General features: G+C 42.0%; 1 protein-coding gene across 2 annotated transcripts in view; it reads right to left on the bottom strand.

The window, feature by feature from the left end:
• Positions 1–1887: 1887 nt before the first annotated feature.
• Positions 1888–17566, bottom strand: part of P2RX5 (purinergic receptor P2X 5) — a 68262-nt gene continuing 52583 nt past the window's right edge. Inside the window, exons 7-12 of one of the 2 annotated variants that reach the window (XM_075850872.1) lie at positions 15169–15307; positions 13192–13328; positions 10469–10562; positions 7679–7744; positions 4517–4599; positions 1888–3239 (exon numbers count right to left, since the gene is read on the bottom strand). In XM_075850872.1, the coding sequence (XP_075706987.1) occupies positions 3143–3239; positions 4517–4599; positions 7679–7744; positions 10469–10562; positions 13192–13328; positions 15169–15307 (616 nt within the window). In that variant the 3' untranslated portion in view covers positions 1888–3142. Of the gene's footprint in view, positions 3240–4512; positions 4600–7678; positions 7745–10468; positions 10563–13191; positions 13329–15168; positions 15308–17566 lie in introns of those variants that run through there. The other variant, XM_075850874.1, reaches the window with a different exon arrangement.

Here is a 17566-nt window from a genome sequence, read left to right as displayed (position 1 = left end):
GACCTGCCATTTTGGAGATGACCAAGCCGTCTAGCTATGACAATTTGGCCCTTGTCAAAGTAGCTCTGATCCTTACACGTGCCCATTTTAACGGCTCCAACACAATAACTTCAAGATCTTACTACTTGACAGGCGCCATTGTAGCACGGTAATCAGTGTTATTCACTTACCGGTTATTGGTTTTAATGTTATAACTGATCGATTAATATTTACGGTTTTTTTATTGTTAGAAATGACAAAAGGATAACAATGTCTTTGACTTATATGAAGCTCCTTTCTGCCTGTGCTGCTGTCCTAGATCCTTGTGTGAGAAGTTCTCGTGCTGCCACCGCCAATCAGGTGGTAACTAAATATTAGGAAGCAGAATTTTATTGCACAGTTTCAGGTTTTTTTGTCATTTCTTTATTTTTTTCTCTATCGTCTCTTTCTTATTATTACAAGGTCTCAAATACAGTTCAGATTACATGTATTTAGAACTGGCAAACGATAATGCATCAGTGACACTTTTAGCCCAAATGGATGGTCCTGGGTATGGTGAAATACATGACATTTTTTTCAATGGAAAGCTAAGATACACAAGTCTGCAATGTGTGAATCTGGAAACTGGAATCCATGTATATCCCAGACATCTATTCTTTCCATGGATTAGGAGTCATATGAAGGCACTTTCTACCTACGGTTCTATAACACATTCATAATTTCCTTTGTATAGAGTTATACTTAAGAGGCTCTGTCACCAGATTTTGCAACCCCTATCTCCTATTGCAGCAGATCGGCGCTGCAATGTAGATAACAGTAACGTTTTTTTTTTTTTGTTTTTTTTAAACGAGCATTTTTGGCCAAGTTATGACCATTTTTATATTTATGCAAATGAGGCTTTCTAAAGTACAACTGGGCGTGTTTAAAGTTATGTACAACTGGGCGTGTATTATGTGCGTACATCGGGGCGTTTTTACTTCTTTTACTAGCTGGGCGTTGTGACTAGAAGTGTATGATGCTGACGAATCAGCATCATCCACTTCTCTTCACAACGCCCAGCTTCTGGCAGTGCACAGACACAGCGTGTTCTCGAGAGATCACGCTGTGACGTCACTCACTTCCTGCCCCAGGTCCTGCATCTTGTCGGACGAGCGAGGACACATCGGCACCAGAGGCTACAGTTGATTCAGCAGCAGCATCAGCGTTTGCAGGTAAGTAGCTACATCGACTTACCTGCAAACGCTAATGCTGCTGCAGAATCAACTGTAGCCTCTGGTGCCGATGTGTCCTCGCTCGTCCGACACGATGCAGGACCTGGGGCAGGAAGTGAGTGACGTCACAGCGTGAGCTCTCGAGAACACGCTGTGTCTGTGTACTGCCAGAAGCTGGGCGTTGTGAAGAGAAGTGGATGATGCCGATTCGTCAGCATCATACACTTCTAGTCACAACGCCCAGCTAATAAAAGAAGTAAAAACGCCCCGATGTACGCACATAATACACGCCCAGTTGTACATAACTTTAAACACGCCCAGTTGTACTTTAGAAAGCCTCATTTGCATAAATATAAAAATGGTCATAACTTGGCCAAAAATGCTCGTTTAAAAAAAACAAAAAACGTTACTGTAATCTACATTGCAGCGCCGATCTGCTGCAATAGCAGATAGGGGTTGCAAAATCTGGTGACAGAGCCTCTTTAGTTCTATACCAAAAAACTATCCAGAACATAACAAGCACTCATCTGGGTAAAGAAATTCAAGTATAAATATATGGTAAATAAATTTATTTATAAATCTTGTAATATAAAAATAAAAACTTATACTACAATATTTATAAATAAATTTATTTACCATATATTTATACTTGAATTTCTTTACCCAGATGAGTGCTTGTTATGTTCTGGATAGTTTTTTGGTTTATTGTTTTTGGTTTAGTTACTAGGACGGCACCGTGTGGCACCATAGCCACAATATTCTGTTTTTTTTGGATATCCTTTCTTTCTATTTCTATACTTAGTTCTATCATTTTGGTTATATCACAATACTTTAACAGTTTTTTAAGTTTAAGGTGTTGAACCTACATTTTCAAATTATTAGCAAATTATGAGCTAATAGAGGGGGTCCTTGTTCAAGGGCTTCATCTATTAGCCATAGTGGGGATCCACCACAACACAAGTCTCTCTCTATCACTGGAGGACCCCGCACTGCATTATACAGACAGCCCATCTCAAAAGGAACTGTGTAATGCTTAATTTCCCCTTTGGTGGCTCTGCATGTGAATTCAACACTTGGTTCCTCCACAGATGACAGCTAATCACTGGTGGTCCAAGCGATGGGACATCCTAGGTGTCAAGGGACTCTTCTAACAACAATAGATTGCCCTTAAGTGCACAAACGCACCATTTTGCACAACTTGTGTAATTGAGCATTGCAGCTTTCTAAATGCACAAAGAATTTACATTTCTGAGCCTGTTTCCGATAGCAATTCACAACATAGTCTTCTGTAGTGCCCTGCACGCAACTTATAGTATCACCATGAGACACACAAAGAGCACCAACTCTTAGTCTATTGCACCTCCAACCCAGAGATTTGCCTCATGGCTTTTCCATGCAAGTTCACACTACCAATGTAGCTTGTCATGAGATAACTGTTTCTAAAAATACTGATTTTCCATTTATTAAACACATTACAGAGCTGCACAATAGTTATGCAATGTAAGGTCCAATGCATGCTCCAAGATGATCACAAATCAGTAAATATAAAAATACGTCAAGTGGTCGAGATGTAGGAAGCCAAGAAAACGATGACGCCTTCAAAGAGTTGAATGTAACTAGTCGCTGTCTTTTTGAAGAGTCTCTAAAGTGCTTGTTCTCCAGAGAATTCGACCAGCAGGAGAAGACATAATGAATCCGAATGTCACCGTGCCTAGATGGTGCAGCAAAATGGTTGCCTTGTATAACAGTAATGCAACAACCGAATGAGGAGTTTCATGCCGCAGGAAATCTTCATATATCTGGCTCACAGCAGCATGTTCGCTATTGGAAGCAGTAGTTGGTAAAACCAAGGTTCATGGATGGATTCCACCAGTAGACAAGTGCGTCCAGCCATAGAAATCTCCCTGACAAGCGCTTCTCTTTTATTAGAAGTTTGTCTCTTTAGTCAGAAGTTAGGTCTCCACACTCTGTAACTGTTTCATTTGGTCTATGGCGTCATGGCTTTTTGATTTCTTTGGACCATTGACAGGTAAGGTTTTCTTGGATGATCTGTAGATATAAAAAGTAATGTTTACAAGTATACTATTCATATTGTCAAAAGGGTTTGACACTTTCCTTTCAGCTGTCATAAAATAAAAAGTGATGGCACTTACTAATACATGTGATGGCCACATTGGGCTGTGTTCAAATCTGGGTTGGAGGCTCGGTTATGAGACTTCCTCACAGATCCGTCATGACGGGAACCGTGACAAAAACCTGACAACCCATCGGGCTAGAGTCCCACGTAGCGTAAACGATGCAGAATTTCCGCAACTTAATTCTGTGCGGAAATTCCGCAGCATTAACAGTAGCAGCAAAGTGGATGAGATTTAGAAAATCTCATTCCCACACTGCGGAAAAAAATGCATTGTAAGGCTGGATTCACACGAGTATGTTCGGTCTGTAAAGAACAGAACGTACTGTATTTCGGCCACAAGTCCCGGACCGAACACAGTGCAGGGAGCCGGGCTCCTAGCATCATAGTTATGTACGACGCTAAGAGTCCATGCCTCTCCGTGGAACTACTGTCCCGTACTGTAATCATGTTTTCAGTACGGGACAGTAGTTCCACGGAGAGGCAGGGACTCCTAGCATCGTAGATAACTATGATGCTAGGAGCCCGGCTCCCTACAGTGTGTTCGGTCCGGGACTTGCGGCCGAAATCCGTTCCTTCCTTTACGGACCGAACATGCTCGTGTGAATCCAGCCTTAACGTTAATAAATTGACCTGTGGTGCGGTTTTTATCGGACAGAATGTACTGGGGGTTCCAGGTCAGATACGCTGCACAGTTTTTACGCAGCGTATCCTACCCATGGGAACCCGGCCTTAAAGTTAATGGGTTCCGTCAAGCTGTGTTGGTGTCTGTCATGTGACAGATCCGTTACTGCCGTCTTTTTTGATGTTCTGCTCCTATGATAGTTCAGGCCAATGAAAATGGACCAACGCAGATATGAACAGAGTCTGACCACTACATCCATAGCTTCCTCTGCTTGTGCATGCTTATACGTATAGAAGCGCTTATGCAGTGCATGAGCATGCGAAACTATGAACGTAGCAATCACATAATACATGCAAACCCATGTTACCCCAATTCTCCCAGTAGGTGTCCTCACATATTTATAGCATATCCCACGCATTCAGACTCCTACCTGTCAGACATTTATGACGTATCCTATGTATTGGTAACACCACCCGGATATGGATATGCCATAAATGTCTCTTGACAAAATACCCCTTTAAATTGTCAATGTAATAAATAATTCTTGAGTTTATAAATTATACTTACTTTACTTCTTCAAATTTCTTGTCTCTGTAAAAGTTGCTCTTTTTGATCAAATACAGTAAAACCAAGTCACAGAAGAAAGCACCCTGAAGAACAATGAGGAGCAGTCAATACACAAACCTACACAAGCACGCAAGACTCTCTACTGCATGTCTAATAATATTTGGAACCGAAGTGTAGTTGTGAAGGATTTGCCTGGCACAGCTTCTGTGTCGACGCCTGTGGTTAATCAGCCTGCATCTGTTCCTAGGTCTGCTATAGTGACTCGATCTGCTACCACTCAGGCTGGTAGGCTGAGGAGTGGGAGAGCCTATCACAGTCTGGCCAGACGGTTCTAGCTCCCGCCCTTGGTCCACTTATACCTTCATTTACTGCTTGTCCTTTGCTTGTGATTCTCCTGTTTCCTGGCACTTCTGTTCCTGCTGTTACCATTGACCTCTGCTTCATATTGACCCTGGCTTGACTGACTATTCTCCTGCTCTGCATTTGTTACCACGTACTCTCCTGGTTTGACTCGGCTCATCCACTACTCTGTTGCTCACGGTGTTGCCGTGGGCAACTGCCCCACATTCCTTTGCTTTTGTGTTCCCTTGTCTTGTTTGTCTGTCGTGCACTTATTGAGTGTAGGGACCGTCGCCTAGTTGTACTCTGTCGCCTAGGACGGGCTGTGCAAGTAGGCAGGGACTGAGTGGCGGGTAGATTAGGGCTCACCTGTCTGTCTCCCTATCCTGACATTACAGTCGTGGTCAGCGCAGGGTAGTTGTGAGGTTGGTGTAATCTGTGGCATGACATACTTCTTAATGTGAGTGGCTATTAGTCCCTAGACGGCGTAAACAGCTCTTATTTCCTATAGGTATCTTATACATGAGCAGAAAGAGGTCAATTGAAGCCACTGCTCGCATCTACAGCAAGGCTTCAATTTGTAATTGATCAATACGGAAAGCATAAAAGATACTAACGCATGCCATCGACCTTTGGATGGTTATTTAGGATTTTTCCAGAAACAGCGCCACCTTGTCTATGTGTTTAATATTGCAGCTCGTGCCCATTAAAGTGAATAAGACTGAAATGTAATACTGCACAGCCTATGGACAAAGTGGAAAATATTTAAAGAGGTTGTCTCCCAAGAACAACCCCTGTCCATAAGCCCTATGAGGGAAATTAGATGTCATAGTGCTGGGGACCCCCTCTATAAGGCAGAACCGCTTACATACAGCAGCCCCTGTGCTGGCAGACTGGAGACAGCCATGTATTACATGGATGGTCATTCGTTAAATGGCCACATGTACACGTCTGCTGTAGGGAAAATGTTTGCCCAATGACAATTTCCCTGTAGCGCGTGTCAATATATTTTGCTTATTGATGTACACTCCCTTATCGGTGCACGCTGCGGTGCTAACAAGTCCAAGGGTATGTTCACTTTTGTTTGTCTTTTTGCTATAGGTTACACTATATCTTCATAGCCAGTCTTACTGGGTTATTGACCCTTTATAGACATTGCTTATTTTCTAGGTGAGGACTGTTATAACAGTATTGCATTCATCTATCTTCAGTATGTTATTATTGAATGCATTTCTGGCTATTAAACAGCTATGTTTGATAAAGGTAATGATATCTTGTATAATTTTCTCTATTTACCCTAAGGGTATGTGCACACGATAACTGCATTTACGTCTGAAATTACGGAGATGTTTTCAGGAGAAAACAGCTCATGAATTTCAGACGTAATTGCTCGTACTCGCGTATTGCGGGGCGTCCATTACGGACGTAATTTGGAGCTGTTCTTCATTGGATTCAATGAAAAACGGCTCCAATTACGTCCCAAGAAGTGTCCTGCACTTCTTTGACGAGGCTGTTATTTTACGCGCCATCTTTTGACAGCGACGCGTAAAATGACAGGTCGTCGGCACAGTACATCAGCAAACCCATTGAAATGAATGGGCAGATGTTTGCCGACATATTGGAGCCGTGTTTTCAGGCGTAATCCGAGGCGTAAAACGCCTCCATTACGCCTGAAAATAGGTCGTGTGAACCCAGCCTTAGGGTATGTTCACACGCTTAACAAAAAACGTCTGAAAATACGGAGCTGTTTTCAAGGGAAAACAGCCCCTGATTTTCAGACTTTTTTGAGCAACTCACGTTTTTCGCTGCGTTTATCGCGGCGTTTTCACTGCATTTTTTACGCCCGTTTTTGGAGCTGTTTTCATTGGAGTCTATGAAGAAACGGCTCCAAAAACGTCCCAAGAAGTGTCCTGCACGTCTTTTGATGAGGCTGTAAATTTACGCGCCGTCTTTTGACAGCGACGCGTAAAATGACAGGTCGTCGGCACAGAACATCGTAAAGCCCATTGAAAGCAATGGGCAGATGTTTGCCGACGTATTGGAGCCGTTTTTTCAGACGTAATTTGAGGCGTAAAACGCCTCCAATATGTCTGAAAATAGGTTGTGTGAACCCAGCCTAAGTGTTTGGGTTTTGTGTAACATTATTGAATTGTCTTTTTGAGACCCTTCCGCACAGTGTACCGTCACTTTACCCTACTACAGCTATCGGCGATCGCCCTCATTCTATGTTTAATGCATCAGTTTTTAGAAGAAATGGAAAGAGTTGATCCACTCACTGGGACTGGAGTCCCAGTGAGTGAATGAATGCCATGACTAAGAGCACTCGACATGCTTGAAACGCGTTGGCTCACTACACCTACCGACTATTGCCTTGATACCAAGTCTGCCTGTTATCAAATTTTTAAGCTTTGATACGAATAAAATTGGGAATACGTTCCTTTTTAACCACATTCCTACAGCGCTGGATCAACTCTTTCCAATTCTTCTATTTGCCTACCGTGGACCGTTGCGGAGATCCGAGCGAAGCAGGACTATCAGGCGTTGGGCTGGTGAGCTGGAGGTTTCCTCCCCCTGTTCTACTTTCTAGCATCAGTTTTTACTTTGAGTCTGAGGGTCTATTTCCCCATTATCACCATACAAAACTGTATTGTTATATTACTGTGACATGTTTTGATAAATAAAGCTATATGCAATTTTTTAAGATTGGAAATGATTGTGCCTTTATTTTTTTAGGTTGTTGTTTGATTTGGCCTGTGTTATGTTCTGAGGCTGTTTTGTAGGTTCAGTGTATTAATATATATATGTATATGATTTCTTCCTTACCGCACCCATCAGCGCCAAGCCAGAACCAATATTGATAATTGTTGGTATAATATTAAACTTTCCAGCCTGTAAAAACACAATGAAAAAAAATTCTATGTTTTATGCTTAGAGTTGTATTTGTTTACATAAAATCCACAAAGTTTATACTAATGAATACTTTTATTTTGAAGAATTCCTACCATGGAGCCTTTTTAAACATTATGATGGGAGTTGTGTCATTGGAAATTCTCTAAAACGATAGTCAATAATTGACTAGAAATAAATTAAATATTTCTTATTTTATATATATATATATATATATATATATTTATTAGGTAGAAAAAAGCAGCACTTCAGAGTAGAGTAGCTTGTGCTATGCGAACCTGACCTTGATCCAAACAGTCCTATAGATACACACGAAATGATCGCAGCACTCCAAAAAATTGTTTTCAAATAAAAAAGTGGTTTATTGTTCCATGTCCAAAAAACAAGCTACGTTTTAGTCCTCTCAGTTTGAGAAAGTTCCTGTGAGAGGACGGAAACATAGCTCGTTTTTTGGACATGGAACAATAAACCGCTTTTCTATTTGAAACCAATTTTTGGAGTGCTGCGATCATTTCGTGTAAATATATATATATATACTTTCTATGTGGTAATGCTGCAGGGCAATTAAAGGGGAATTGAACAATTACTGCTGAGTTTCTGGACAGTTTACAGATGATCGCTGGGGTTCTTATCATATAATATAAGAGCTATTCGATTTTGACAGTCTTTTTATGTAAGAAGAGTCCCTTGCAATAAGTCAATCACAAAGTTTCCAAAAGATAAGAACCCCAGCGATCATCTGTAATATGCGGGGAAACTCAGCAGCAATTGTTCAATTCCCCTTCAATTGCATTAACACATAGAAAGCTAAGCATTATACAGTTACTTCTGAAAGCAATGGACTGTCCGTGGGTTGTAGTTGCTCTCCACTCTGATTAATAGATGAGGGTCCTGAACTGGGGACCCTCATCTGTTAACTCCCTAATAAGGCATTCTAAACCAGGCACTCCGATTAAGTATTCCTTTTATTACATAAACATTAAGACATTAAAACATAAGTTAGTGTATATATTCAAAAAGTTATTCCGGATCTTAAACAGCAGTGGCCTATCCTTAGGATAGGTAGGTCATCTATGTTTAGTCAGTGGGGGTTCTGACCCCCTGTGACACTCGCAGATCAGCACAATAAAGGGGCCATGCTGCTCCAGCAAGTGTCACATCCCTTTCATTGTTTACAGAGGTACTTGAATGGGACTTTTTCTTGAACTACATAATTTCAGATAATATGTAATGATTTCTGGATTTGATCCATATCATTTTAGGCTCAGAACAATAATTGTCACTATTGTAGCTCCTTACATCCCTAAGGGTATGTTCACACGAAGGCGTACGTAACGGCTGAAATTACGGGGATGTTTCAGCCTGAAAACATCCCCGTAATTTCAGCCGTAACGGCATGTGCAGGCGCTTGAACGCCGCGTCCATTACGGACGTAATTGGCGCTGCTATTCATTGGAGTCAATGAATAACGGCTCCAATTACGGCCAAAGAAGTGACAGGTCACTTCTTTGACGCGGGCGTCTATTTACGCGCCGTCATTTGACAGCGGCGCGTATTTTACGCCGCGTGTGAACAGACAAACGTCATTGCTTTCAATGGGCAGATGTTTGTCAACGCTATTGAGGCGCTATTTTCAGACGTAATTCGGGGCAAAACCGCCCGAATTACGTCCGTAAATAGGCCGTGTGAACATACCCTAAGGCTGGCTTCATACGACCTATTTTCAGACCTCGTTTTACGCCTGAAAATAGGGCTACAATACGTCGGCAAACATCTGCCCATTCATTTGAATGGGTTTGCCGACATACTGTGCCGACAACCTGTCATTTACGCGTCGTCGTTTGACAGCTGTCAAACGACGACGCGCAAATTGACTGCCTCGGCAAAGAAGTGCAGGACACTTCTTTCCAACGTAATTTGAGCCGTTCTTCATTGAAGTCAATGAAGAGCAACTCAAGATTACGAGCGTCAAAGACGCCTCGCATAATACGAGGAGCAGCATTTACGTCTGAAACGACACAGCTGTTTTCTCCTGAAAACAGTCTGTCTTTTCAGACGTAAAATCCACTTATCGTGTGCACATACCCTTAGGCTGGGTTCACACGACCTATTTTCAGACGTACACGAGGCGTATTATGCCTCGATTTACGCCTGACAATACGGCTCCAATACGTCAGCAAACATCTGCCCATTCATTTGAATGGGTTTGCCGACGTACTGTGCCGACGACCTGTAACTTACGCGTCGTCGTTTGACAGCTGTCAAACGATGACCCGTAAAATGACTGCCCCATCAAAGAAGTGCAGGACACTTCTTTGGACGTTTTTGGAGCCGTTTTCTCATAGACTCCAATGAAAACAGCTCCAAAAACGGACGTAAAAAACGCTGCAAAAACGCCGCGAAAAACACGAGTTGCTCAAAAAACGTCTGAAAATCAGGGGCTGTTTTCCCTTGAAAACAGCTCCATATTTTCAGACGTAATTGCAGTTGGGGTATGTTCACACGGCAGCGTCCGTAACGGCTGAAATTACGGGGATGTTTTCAGGAGAAAACATCCCGTAATTTCAGCCGTAACGGCATGTGCAGGCGCTTTAACGCCGCATCCATTACGGACGTAATTGGTGCTGCTTTTCATTGGAATCAATGAATAACGGCTCCAATTACGCCCCAAGAAGTGACAGGTGTTGTATATTAGAAATTAGTTACCTTTCCATTCACCATAATATCAAAGCGAATACCATAAGCCTTTATCAGTGTTCTATAATCAGTTCCATTAGCGTCACGGTAATACTTTGCATACCTTGAGAGAAGGACATATGCATGGACATTAATACAGTTTCATAGTGCTGGTGTCCATGGTAAGTATTAAATATCTGTCTCTCTGGACATTACATTGGTAAAACTTTTCCTACATAATAGTTAAAAACTTTCTCAAGTAATGTGTGAGGGATAAACCTTACAATTTGCAGTTTTCTAACTCTGAAAATGGTGCAGCTCATATGTAAATGAGATGACTATTGGTAAGAATTCCGATGGGTGTTGCAGTACAGCCCGCAATCATTAGGAGACTATAGGAAGCCACATGATTTCTCAATAGCTGGTCAGGAGATACTGTAGACCAGGGGTCTCAAGCCCGCGGCTCGCGGGCCGCATGAGGCCCCTGGGGCTGTCATTTGCGAGCCGCGGGACACAGAGCCGCTAGTATCGGCTCTGCTCTGAGACTCTGGAATTCCCTGACATCGCTGTCCACATATGAACAGCGATGTCTGGGGCTTCCCCAGAGCCGGAGTCCAGTGCAGAGTGCTAGTATAGGCTCTGCTCCGGGACTCTGTGGAATTCCCTGACATCGCCATCCATATATGGACAGTGTGTCAGGGTCTTCCCCAGAGCGGAGTCCCGGGCAGAGCGCTAGTATCGGCTCTGCTCCGGGACTCTGTGGAATTCCCTGACATCGCTGTCCATATATGGACAGTGTGTCAGGGTCTTCCCCAGAGCGGAGACCGGGCAGAGCGCTAGTATCGACTCTGCTCCGGGACTCTGTGGAATTCTCTGACATCGCTGTCCATATATGGACAGTGTGTCAGGGTCTTCCCCAGAGCGGAGACCGGGCAGAGCGCTAGTATCGACTCTGCTCCGGGACTCTGTGGAATTCACTGACATCGCTGTCCATATATGGACAGTGTGTCAGGGTCTTCCCCAGAGCGGAGATCGGGCAGAGCGCTAGTATCGGCTCTGCTCCGGGACTCTGTGGAATTCACTGACATCGGTGTCCATACATCGAAAATGATGTCAGGGGCTTCCCCAGAGTAGGAGTCCCAGTGATGTCAGGAGCACAGCTGGAGTACCAGGAAGAGCCTACTAGTGCTCTGCCTGGGACTTCAGCTCTGGGGTTGCCCCTGACATCTCTGTCCATATATCGACAGTGATGTCAGGAGCAGAGCTGGAATCCCAGGCAGGGTGCTAGAAGCGGCTCTGCTCCGGGACTCCAGCTCTGGGCAAGCCCCTGACATCACTGTGGCAGCATCTGCGGAGGGTACTGTGGCAGCATCTGCGAAGGGCACTGTGGCAGCATCTGTGGAGGGCCCTGTGGCAGCATCTGCGGAGGGCACTGTGGCAGCATCTGCGGAGGACACTGTCGCAGCATCTGCGGAGGGCACTGTGGCAGCATCTACGGAGGGCACTGTGGCAGCATTTACAGAGGGCACCGTGGCAGCATCTACAGAGGGCACCTTGGCAGCATCTACAGAGGACACTGTGGCAGCATCTACAGAGGACACTGTGGCAGCATCTACAGAGGGCACTGTGGCAGCATCTACAGAGGGCACTGTGGCAGTATGTACAGAGGACACTGTGGCATTATCTAGGGGTGTGTTGCATTATCTACAGATGGCACTGTGGCATTATCTACAGAGGGTACTGTGGCAGCATCTACAGAGGAATCTGTGGCAGCATCTACAGAGGGCACTGCGGCAGCATCCACAGAGGGCACAGCGGCAGCATCCACAGAGGGCACAGCGGCAGCATCCACAGAGGGCACTACGGCAGCATTCACAGAGGGCACTGCGGCAGCATCCACAGAGGGCACAGTGGCACTATCTAAAAAGGGTCTGCCCAATCTTGACATGTGTGTCTGCCAAACGCTGCCAACTGAGCCGCCGGACTGCATTTAGCGACACTTAAACAGGAAAACTGGATTGTTGAAATAAGCACGTGGAGAAAGATCTCAAATTTTAAACCTAGCGGTATTATTATAGTAATGTAGTATTATTATTCTAGTAATATAGTGTTGTAGTAGTTCAAATAACTAATTGATTAACAATAATTTTGTATTGTATCAAATTTGAAAGTAATGCGGCCCGTCATCTTCACATTTTTTCTATATGCGGCCCACTTACCCAGCCGAGTTTGAGACCCCTGCTGTAGACCATATAGAGGGTGATGTAATCAAATATGGCGGAATACAAAATTGTCATCGGGTTGACATTGAGCCCAGATATAGCATTAAAAAAAGCATGTGACCCTGATTTATTAAGACTCAGTCCGGTCGCCTATTACATGGTCGACCATTCTTTTGAATGGCCAGCATGTAATGCACATTTTCCCTTTCAATGGAAACGTATGGCCGGGCCGGCTTCATCGTAAAAGTGTTTGTATTGCTGAGAGAACCTCACATTTTAGTTCTCTATTAACTGTAGGCACAAACAGTAGGTATATATAGAATCTGTGGTCATGAGTGAATGCAAACATTTACTTGTATAAATCTAGATATTTATGTCTTATTATTAGGAGGATGATTTGTTACATTTATAAGAGACATCGTATACATAAATATGTGATACTGGCTTAATGGAGAATTTTCTCTGCAAACACTTACATGTAAAACAAAATATCACTATATGTGCAGGAAATGTAATGCTATATCTACACACCTGAAATTGTATCCTGAAGAAACTGATTTTTCTGTGAATTTATTATCCAAGCGGGTAAATGAATAGTGAGGATGACATTCAGATGCATCTCTGTCCAGGTTACAGTCCCATTCTATCTGAATGCCAATAACTCCACCCTTAGAAAAGAAGTATACTTGTTCTTTTAGTTACAACTTGCATTTTGTTGCTATGTGCAGTTGACATAGAAACATTTTCTAAATATTTTATGATCATACTGTAATAATAGAAATAATCATATGCTTGCATGTAGTACCGTAAAAAGTCCACTAGAGTGCCGTTATATCTTTCATTAATGAAAAACTGCATTGTAAGGGCCTGTTCACATCAGCGTTGGTTTTTCCGTTTATAGGTTCCAGTGCAGCTTTCCGTCGGAGGAATCCATAAACGGAAAGCCAAACATAAACCATAGCTTCTGTTTGCATTTCCATTGATTTCAATGGTAATGCTTCAGGTGCAAATGGTTTCCACTTGTTTCCATTCCGTAAGGTTTACATTTTTCCAGGGGAAACAATAGCATAGTCGACTACGCTATTGTTTACGCTAAGAAAAAAGCGGAAACCTTACGAAACGGAAACAAACTGAAACCATTTGCAACAGAAGCATTACCATTGAAATCAATGGTAATGCAAACGGAAGCTATGGTTTATGTTTGGCTTTCCGTTCATGGGTTCCTCCGACGGAAAGATGCAACGGAACCCATGAACGTAAAACCAACGCTGGTGAACACACCGTAACCTGACTTGATAAAACAAATAATTTCCAATGTGCTGCTATGCTATTGATTTTATCCTACAAAACTCTGCTTCTTACTACAGTTTGTTCGTGTGCCTTTGACTATGAAAATCCTTTTGTTGTTAGTTCTATAATTCCGTGATTATTATTTTATATTTTTATTAGGGTCCTTTTTATGATACAGAGCCCCATATCCGCTTTCTTTTACAAGGCCATAGAGTTAGATGATAACATTCTGTCTGCCTGCAACCACCACTAAAGGGAGCTTAGCAGACTTATCATTACCATTATGTACCCCATCATTATGTACCCCAGTTTTCTGGCATAAATACATTAAAAAATAAGGCTTTCAGGTCTAGCAACATATTTCAGAAATCTATGTGAAAATTAGGCCAGGTCTGCTTTTGCTTTAAGACACTGGAAGATTAATCGACATTCACTGTTGGTAAAACTTTCGCATGCTGCATATATTCTCTAGTCCTGTAAGAGGCCGCCCATATGGGCTTACATTTTTGGTGAGATTAGATTAGATGAAGATATGACAAATACTTAAGAGTTGAGATTAGGAAAAAGATAGTTTTTTTCCCCCACCATTCTTGTCCATGGCTGTGTCTGGTATTGCGTCTCAAGTACTATGAAGGGAAGCCCTTACCGGATCAAGTAGTGAGATTTTTCATCTAATTGCCTGGGTGACTTATGACTTAGTCTGAAAACAATGATATATTATAGCCTCATGTTGAGACTGTATTATACACTGATAAATACAAGAGACCACAAACTAGACTCTTGATAGTAGTCAGGGATGGCCTTAGTTGTGTGGGGCCTGTGTGATCACCCAAGGCGCATAACTACTAAAAGGGGCACCATTGGCTCTCATGGACTGAGCACCCAAAGCTTGCATCCCCAATCCCACACTTGGTGCACAAACCTATGGAAATGCACCTGCACAGAATGGTCCTGCATTTCCTAGTTTATTAATTGGACATTGTTATTTGGGCTTTTTATAGTGATGGCGTTTACACATTGTATTGTTGTATTATTTGGGCACTATGTGGCATCTCATAAGTGGTTAATCACTAAAAGGTACTGCACAGGCTACCAACCAACTTAAGGCTGACCATGAAAGTTGCATAAAAATACATTTAGAAGTGTGATCATGTTAGAAATGCTAGTTACAATATACACCTTCTCTCCATCATGAGAATATAAACTTATCTAACTTACTTCCATTGCTATGTCCTGAAAGTTGTTTCCAGACCACGAGACTATTTTTCCCAAGTAAAAGATAGGACAGTAGTGGTTTTCTTTACTGTATCGACATGTCTTAAGAAATGAGTCATTTTCTGTGTTCAGAATGTTAGTTCTATTAGAGAAAATATGGACAATACATAAATGGTCACTGGAATGAAATGGAATTCCATAAAGCTTAACTTCTACTGTTAATTCCTTTTAAAAGTGTATTACATGGCATTTACACATTAATGACTTTTAAATATATATCGCAATTTTCAATAGAAGTTGGTTTCTTCTTTCATGTCACACATGTACATATGAAGACATGCGATAGTACATTAAAAAATATCTTCCAAACGAATGAAATGTACAAAAAAGGAGATAACAGCTATTTACGTTGTCCTTTTATAAAAAAAACAAAAAACAAATACGCCATTGTTAATATGGATTTGTTTTCCACAATCAAATTTTGTATTTGTCTTAATGCATCTAAAATGAAAAATGAAGAAACTTTTCAATAGGTCTTCATTAAAAATGTCCTACTGTTTTGTTTTTACAGCTCCTGTGCAGACTATGCGTCTCTATGGTAACAGACAACAAACAACTCTGTAGTCTGATCTGGCAGTCATACTCCCTTCTATCTGTCCTTTACTTCTTGAAAACCTACGTTAGCATAAAGTAAGGGACAAATGGAAGGAAGTATGATGGCTGGATCAGACTAAAAAAGGGGTTGTTTGTTGTCTGTTATCATGGAGATGCATAGGCTGCATAGGAGCTGTAGAAACTAAACGATAGAATTTTTTTAAATTAAAACCTATTGCAAAGTTTCTCACATTTGATGCATTGGGATGATTTAAAAAATCTGTTTGCGAATGTGGACATAGCACACATTTTTTGTTATCTTTGTATCACTGTATAGTCTGTGTCATACTGATACAGTGAAACCTCTCTAGAAGATCACCGCTTCACCGCTCTGATAAGAGCACCTCTTTATCCAGAGCGGATTTTCAGTTCCATCATATACTACGCATACTGGCTAGCTTCTTTTTTTAATGCAATTTTGGTTGGTCATCTCAAAAAGGTTTCATCTTCTATGAGACAGAAATATTAGAGAAAGGAGACATATTATCTTTAAAGTTAATCTTCACCCTTGAATACTTTTTTTTTCACTTGAATAGATTAAAAATTCTGTGCTTATCAATTTCTTAATATATCTTTATACGTGTCTGAGATCCAAATTCCCAGAATAAGTATAGCTGGATGGCTTACGGTCCGCAATTACGGACGAAATCTACGGTAGTGTGCATGTGGCCTTATACATTACACTCAATAATAACTCAGTATACAGTAAGCTTATAGGTTCTAGAAATGACTACAGGCTGCCAGCATGTTATCTTTTAAATCAGTGTATAGTCAGGGTATTTGGAGCTTTCACTTTAAGTCGTCCAATCTTTAATAAGTAACTTTCATTTCAGGTGACTTTTCAGTTTAAGCTGTCATGTGTGGGTGATAAGGAATATCACTATACCTGACTACTATATGACTTGTATCCTGCATTTATCAGCAGTTTTCCTCTCTGTAAGCTCTGTTTCTAATTGTCATTTGTCACTGAACTTGTGAGGGGGGTGAGACTAGCTGCTATGATGTCTCCCATACACTGCACACACAGAGAAAATAGGAAATCCTGCTCTCCTATCTCTTTGTAGCACACCCTCAGAAGCTACAGCATGGAGTACATCATACAGCAGCACTGAGCAGTGTAGCTGTGAATCCAGCCCCAGGGTGAGATAAAACACTTACTAGAAGCAGCAGCGTCTTTGTGTGTGTGCGTGTGTGTGTGTGTGTGTGTGTGTGTGTGTGTGTGTGTGTGTGTACATCTATATCTCTGCAGCTGCTCCCTCCCATCTCCATAGACTTCTATGGGCAGCAGCTTTAAACTGATCCCTCAGTGAGCTGATAATCGGTCTTCATCTCTGTCTAACTGAACACAAATTTTACCAGTGAACTCAGGGACAATGATCAGTGCTGCAGGCAGGGGGGAAGGGAGGAGAGGGGCCTGGTAAGTGGAGACAGAGGCATTTTTCTGTAATAAGTTATATCACAAAGTTTCTTATGAAACAAGATCTGTGAAAACCTTATGTCTATGGAAAATACACAGAATTGTATAAATGGCTTTGAGAAGCACAAAACCTGGACCATTTAGCAATAAAAAACATAATACATTCAATAGAAACAATTTTCACACTTTCTGCAGACAGTGCCTGGATTCACAATGAACAAATCAGATCATTGCTGTTGCCATGTGCCCCTAAGTTTAGAATTAGTATTGTTCTACTCCTCATGAAAATATTGTTCGGTGTTTCCGTTATATTGTTAACTCACTGTATAT

The sequence above is a fragment of the Rhinoderma darwinii genome, chromosome 2 (genome assembly GCF_050947455.1).
Source record: "Rhinoderma darwinii isolate aRhiDar2 chromosome 2, aRhiDar2.hap1, whole genome shotgun sequence".
Taxonomy (NCBI): domain Eukaryota; kingdom Metazoa; phylum Chordata; class Amphibia; order Anura; family Rhinodermatidae; genus Rhinoderma; species Rhinoderma darwinii.
Note: the sequence above shows the minus strand (reverse complement) of the source record. Positions and strands in the feature narration are given on the sequence as shown.